Source organism: Panthera uncia, chromosome F1, assembly GCF_023721935.1.
Source record: "Panthera uncia isolate 11264 chromosome F1, Puncia_PCG_1.0, whole genome shotgun sequence".
Lineage (NCBI taxonomy): Eukaryota > Metazoa > Chordata > Mammalia > Carnivora > Felidae > Panthera > Panthera uncia.
The window spans coordinates 39,031,258-39,037,660 of NC_064813.1; the positions used below are offsets into that span (position 1 = coordinate 39,031,258).

General features: G+C 58.0%; 1 protein-coding gene across 1 annotated transcript; it reads right to left on the reverse strand.

Moving 5' to 3' along the window:
* Window positions 1-369: 369 nt before the first annotated feature.
* PHLDA3 (pleckstrin homology like domain family A member 3) lies at window positions 370-6,338 on the reverse strand. Its single transcript, XM_049634348.1, has 2 exons — window positions 5,505-6,338; window positions 370-4,272 (listed from the first exon to the last, which is right to left on the reverse strand). Exon 1 carries the CDS (start codon window positions 5,952-5,954, stop codon window positions 5,577-5,579), a length of 378 nt encoding a protein of 125 aa, XP_049490305.1. The 5' UTR covers window positions 5,955-6,338; the 3' UTR covers window positions 370-4,272; window positions 5,505-5,576.
* Between the last annotated feature and the right edge of the window lie 65 nt (window positions 6,339-6,403).

Genomic DNA, 6,403 nt, shown 5'->3' on the forward strand with positions numbered 1-6,403 from the left:
CTCCTCGTTCCCCCACTTCATAGCTGCTGTGTGATTCTGAACAAAGCACTTAACCTCTCTGGGCCTCAGTTTCTTTCTTTCTTTCTTTCTTTCTTTCTTTCTTTCTTTCTTCTTTCTTTCTTTCTTTCTTTCTTTCTTTCTTTCTTTCTTTCTTGTTCTTTGAGAGAGAAAGAGTGAGAGAGAGCATGAGCATGTAGGTGTGAGCAGGGGAGGGGCAGAGGGAGAGGCAGAGAGAATCTCCGTGCTGGGTGTGGAGCCCAGGGCTCAATCCCACAACCGTGAGATCATGACCTGAGCCGAAATCAAGAGCCGGACACTTAACCAACGGAGCCACCCAGGCGCCGTTTCTTAACGCAAAACACGGGAGTTATGAGCCTCAGTTTCTTAACGCAAAACACGGGAGTTATGAGCAACACCTACCTCACAGAGTTGCTGAAGCATGACACGATTCAATAATTGTACGGTTCTTGGATCAATGCTGGGCACAAAGTAAGCACTAATACCGTTTGCCATTATTATCATTAAGAACCTGCTGTGTGCCAGATACTGTGAGATAGCAGGAGTACACAAATGACAGGCACTGGCCACCTAGTACAGCAGGCAGACGAGTAAGCCAGCAATGGAGGGTGAGTAATGGAAAAACTATGAGCATACAGAGGAGAGAGCAGCTACCCAGCCTGGACCATAGGCAGAGTAGAGGAGGCCCCTCCGAGGTGGTGAGCCAACACTGCAAAAATGTGCAGGAGGAGGTGGGTGCGAAGGCCTGGGTGTGTGAGACAGCCTTTGCCAGCCTGGAATGGGGGCGGCTGCACGCAGGGGCCCTGGCTGTGGGGATCGTGCAGACAGGTGCATTACAAAGGGCCCTGACTGTGGAGAGAGCACCTCCAAGGAGCCTGGACTGCCTCCATCGCAGTGGGCAAGCCCCTGGAGGTTTGAAACAGGAGAATGAATTGCATTCTGGACAGAACACACTAGGGGACCATGGCATGCGGCCTGGAACAGAGACTGGAGGCCAAACCAGGACTATGCAGCCTCCCAACCAGCAGCCTGGCGCACAGTGGGACACACAGTCTTACCCAGGTCCCTGGGCCTGGTAGGACAACTGCCCACGGCACCTCTCCAGCCCTAACTTCCAGGAAAGGCCAGATTACAGACTTGTAACCAGGATGCCCTACAGATCTAGCCTCACTCCTTCCTGCTACAGTGCCTGCCTGTGGGCTCCAATTCTGGCTCCTTGCGCTCGTCTTCCTTCTCACCCTGGCAACAGGCTCACTCTTGCCAAAGCCTCAGCCCCAGCCTCAGCTCACCCTGACCTGAGCAAGCCCATCCCTTCTCCCCTCTGTCTCCCCACCCCTAGCCTCATAGGACTCCCAGTTGCTGGGCTGGGACTTGCCCTTTCTCATTTTCCCATCGATGACTCACGCATCAGGCAGGGGTGAGGCCGGGGCTGCCGGGCCAGGGGGAGAGAAAGCAGCAGCCCCTCCCTGGCCTCACGGCATCCTTGGGCCCAACCGAGCAGTTTTTCCATCTCATGCATGTCTGCTGGCACTGTCGGGGCCTGTTTGTGCCCCCAAAGAGGCCTTGACCCTACTCTGTGGTCCAGCCAAGCATTCCTAGGGTGAGGGCCTATGATCCATTTTTAGAATCTAGAGTTGCCAGAGCAGCGAAAACACCCCTGAAGTCACAAAGCAGGGTGTCTCCCTCCCCAGCAGGAAGACAAAGACTCCCCAAAGGTCACATATCTTTAAAAACAACAAAAACAAAAACATAAATTCAGGGTGTAAGGTCCCAATCCCTGTGCTATGACTTCTTGGAGCCTTCGGGAAGCCATGGGACTCTCTTACAAGTGGTAGGAAGTGATCTTCCCCATCGCAACAACCCCCACCTCTATTAATGTATACTGAGGGCCTACTACATTCTAGGGTCTGTGCTAGGGGTTCTAACTGGAGCACACCCATCAGAGGGGCCGGGGCTCTCCCAGCACGGGGAGAAACTGAAGCTGGGTTTGGGCAGGAACGAAAGCACAGGTGGAACCAACAGGGCTGTGTTCCAGAAAGGCAGGGAGTGTCAGAAACCAGAGCCTGCCTCTTCCTCTGCTCTGTGTGCCCCCTGCCCCTGGACACCCCATGCTGGCTGTGCCCCCACTGCCCTTTGCAGCCAGGCTCTCAGAATGATCTGGCAAACACCAGTGAGGCTAACACAGTGCTGGGCAGAGGAGGCAGAGCCCAGCATTCCCCCGGATGCTCACACCAGCTCTACAGGCACCAGTTGGCATTTTAGCTCTCTACCAGACTCAGGGCTTCTCGGGGCAGGGTCAGATTGTGTTCCCCGTCTCTGCATCACCAGTGCCAAGCACAGCACTGGCAGAGGAGAGGCATCTAGGAGTACGTATTTGCCTGCATCCACTCCCACCTGCTCCCACTCTCTCACTTCTGAGGGTCTGGATACCTCTTTTCTTTCTTTATGCCTGAATCCCCACCATCAGCAGCCTTTCAGTTCGATTTGAAGAGCAAGGATTCTATTTTAGAGGCCGTCTTATAGAAGAGAGATGCTAACCCTTTCCCATTCACATGGCTCCAACAAAGGGGTGGAGACCCCATCATCTTCTCGCCAACCCCCCCCCACCAGCCACCCAAGTGTGGTCATCGTCACCATCTTTCTCCCCAAGCCCATGACAGACATCACCAATTGACCACAGCATGCTAGGGGAGCCCAGATCTTGCTCAGCACATACCAGGGGTGGCGTGGAAGATGATGCTTGTTTGCGATGCTGGGACTAAGCTATCCATGAAACAGGGATACAGCCTAATGAGGTAATAAATGAGATATTTGTCAAAACTCTCTTGTAATCTGTAAGTTCTTTGTCACTTGTGAGACGCGGTGCTCGTAGCAGATGAACAAGGTACTCCCGAGGACTCTAAGGTACTGGGACATAGGATGGGGAGGTCTTGGCTGGACAGTAGGAGAAATCTGATGGGGAACGAAACAGGTCAGAAGCACAAAGAGGTTATTAAAGAGACTTCAAATTGTTGAAGGGGGCTACACAGCCCCCTCGTTCCTTCTGGAGACTCTGAAGTAGGCCACTGCTTTGCCACAGGGAAGGCCAGACGTGGTGGGCAATGGAGGAAAGGAGGGCAGAGTAAACTGCTGACCACAACATGGAAAGATCTCGAGGGTTACCCGATGAGTTTCTGTGTAACTCAGGCAGCTATTTCTCTGTACTTCAGCTTTTCCCGTGCTGTAATCATTCCTTTTAAACCATCCAGCAAGGAATACTTACTGCATAAATGTATGAAGCCTGAGTATATAAATGACAGGGAGACCAACTCTGCTCAGAAAGCTGAGCCACCTCCCAGGATGGCAGGGGCGGCATGGCCTTCTGGAAAAGCAGCTACATAGACTGAGTTGGCCAGTAGAACATCCCTCAGTCCAGGCCTTACGGTCCCTCCTTCCTAGGACCGCTGAGGTCGTGCCTCCTAGGGCTGCAGTGTCTCTCCCCACCCAGGCCGGAGATCTCAGAATGGGTTATGGAGTGGAGAAGCGGGGGTAGGAGAGGGATGCTCCAAGCACTGGGTCTTTGTGGGCAAAGAACTCCATTCAGCAAACAGTGTGGTCACTGCCCTTTGCGGGGACTCTTCATTTTGGGATAGGCATGAAATGGTAATGGCCAAACCCCCACCCCACCCCCACCACCTCCAGGCCTAGCACCACAGTGGGGGGGAAGATGGGCAGGAGGTGGGGGGCGAAGTGTGCAAAGAAAAGGCCTGGATGGGTGGGGGTCCCAGAAGGACCTAAGCAGCAGGAGACCCTCAAGTGCGGGCCTCAGGGCCCATCAGCTCCCCCCACCAAGGTGAGTCCAGAAGTGATGCCAGGCTGGTTCCTCCCCGGGGTACCAGGCTGGCCTCCTGAGTCCTGAGGCACTGGCTTGGCACCCCATGGGGAAATGTCCTCCTCGCGGCATGGCACAAGCTGGGGACTAACAACAGTCTGCAGCCAGATGACAGGGCCGCCGAGGGGAGGGTGCTTGGATGCCAGCTCTCCATCACCATCTGTACGTCAGGCTGTGGCTGCAAAGCCCTGAGCTGGGAATGTCCGGAGACTCTGAGAGTGTCCAGGGGCTGAATCTTCATCCTCAGCCCCACATGGCCTTCTGCCCTCCTCCCCGGGCCCCATCCATTCCTTCAGCTCCAGCGTCTCCTCCACGTGACCATGGCTTCCGCCTCGACATATGGAGCACAGTCACGCTCCCATGAGCCAAAAGGGGCAGGAGAGCTGGCAAGAAAGAAGAGCAGTCAGGGCAGGGGCAGACACTGAGATAAGTATCCACAATGAGCTGCTTTCCAGCAGAGCTTTCCGACCTTCTCCACATCAGGAGAAAGCTAGAAAATAGTATTTGTACAACACACTGTGATCAGGGGAGGAAACTGCTTCCTCCGAGTCCCCCTGAGGCCTGAGGGATCAATATGGACCAGTTCTCAGTACAGCAGGTCTCCCTCCCTCTCGGCTAACCCTCACTACAGTCAACAGGAGGGTCAAAGGGGTATAGGACCCCGGGTGGGGCTCCAGGCTCACCGGGACTCTCCCTGGCAAGGTGGAGAACTGCGGGGCTGGAGGGGGAGATGGTATGAGAGGGGATATAGGTTTCCACCGGAGAAATGAAAACCTGAGTGGTATAATTCCGTCCTCGGCCCTACTCGTGGTTCCCACGGGGAGGGAGTGGCATCTGGGGAAGAGGGCACAGGGCTGGGAGCCAGGGCTTCTAGGTTCTATTCCTGGTCCCTCCCCTGGGCCTTCCTGACAACAAATCCGCCCCTCACCCCCTGCCCTACTGCTCAAGGAGGATTAAGACATCACAAATAACAAATCATGACCCCATCCTGCACCCCTCCACCCACCCTGCCCCAATGCCCCACCCCCTTCTCCAGCTTCTCCTCTTCTGGCCCAGCTGGGCATTGGCTGGCACTCAGAGGCAGGCGGACAGGCCCATTCCCCCTTGGTATCGGTGGCCTGGCCTCTGGCCTGGCCTGCCCACCCTCCAACACCTCTGGTCTGCCAGCAGCTCAGCCCTAGGACCCGATATCCACTGTCAAGAATGGGTAGTGGAGCCCTGGCCCAGCCTAGTCAAACCCTCCCCCTAAGGGCCCACCTTGGGAGCTGGGTTCTGTTCCCAATGACTCTGCTAACTGAAGGAGACTGTCTTTCTGCTGGAAAGCCTTAAGGGAATGCGCAGGCCAGCCTCCCTCCACCAGAGCCAGGGCAGAACCAACCTGTAGGGAGGCCCATCCCACCATCTTCCTCTCTGTCACCTGGGGCACATACGACCCTCCTGCCTGGGGCCCCAGGGGAAAGTCCAGCTCTTGGTCTCCCTTGCTCAGACTCCTAAGCTCCTACTCCCTGTCGGCCCTAGGGTCGTTCAGCTTTGATGTGGAATGCTGGTGGGAGTCCCCCATTTTCTCCATAAGGGAAAGAGGAGAGAAAGGAGGGTTCAGTCTCCAGGGACCTACCTGACTTGACCTCCGTACACCACGTGGTGGGGAGGGTGCGGAGCATGAAGGTAAGATGGCAAGTTGTGCGGTTTAGGACACGAGGGTCCCGGCCCCGAGGCTCTGCCTGGCCCTCACAGTCTGGATTGCCTGCTGGTTCTTGAACTTGACCAGGCCCAGGGTGATCTGGGCGTTCCAGCCAGGATCCTCGAGGGGGCAGCGGAAGTCGATCTCGCCGCCTCCCTCGGTCACCAGCGTGAAATAGATGTGGCGCCCGGTGCTCTCCACGCATTCCACCGCCTTGATGCGGGCGAAGCTGAGCTCCTTGGGCCGGCCGCCGGTGCCCTTGGCCTCGAAGAGCTGCAGCCCGCGCTCGGTGAGCACACAGCGCTTCCGCTTCCACAGCTGCAGCAGCCCGCCGCTGCGCTTCTCCAGCACGCCCTCCTTGAGCACAGTCGCCGCCGCCGTCATGGGCGCCCAGACGTCCCGGGAAAACTGCAGGCTGCGGTGGGCGCTGCGCCCTCCCCGGCTCGGCAGCGCCGGATTCTGGCGCCCGGGGCCGGCTGGCCGCGCGCCTTGCCACCTGCGCCCCGGCTGTCCGGGACGCCCGCCGCGCAGTCCTCGGGCCACCGCCGTCCGCTCGGCGCCCGCAGCCCCGCTCCGGCCCCTCCGCCGCCCCGCGCGAGCTGCCCCGCCCGGCCACTGCCCGGTGCCCCGGTGGCTTCCCGGTCCGAGAGCCCGGCTGCGCACTGGCACCACGCTCGCCCGCTCGCTCGCTGGGCTCTGCCTGCGCGCTGGGCGGCAGCTCGAGGGATGTGCCCTTACATGTTCCTCCACTCGCCTCCTGCGCCGCCCGCCGCGCATTCCTGCCCCGGCGGGCCCTCCCCCCCCCCCCCCCCCCCCCCCCCCCCCCCCCCCGG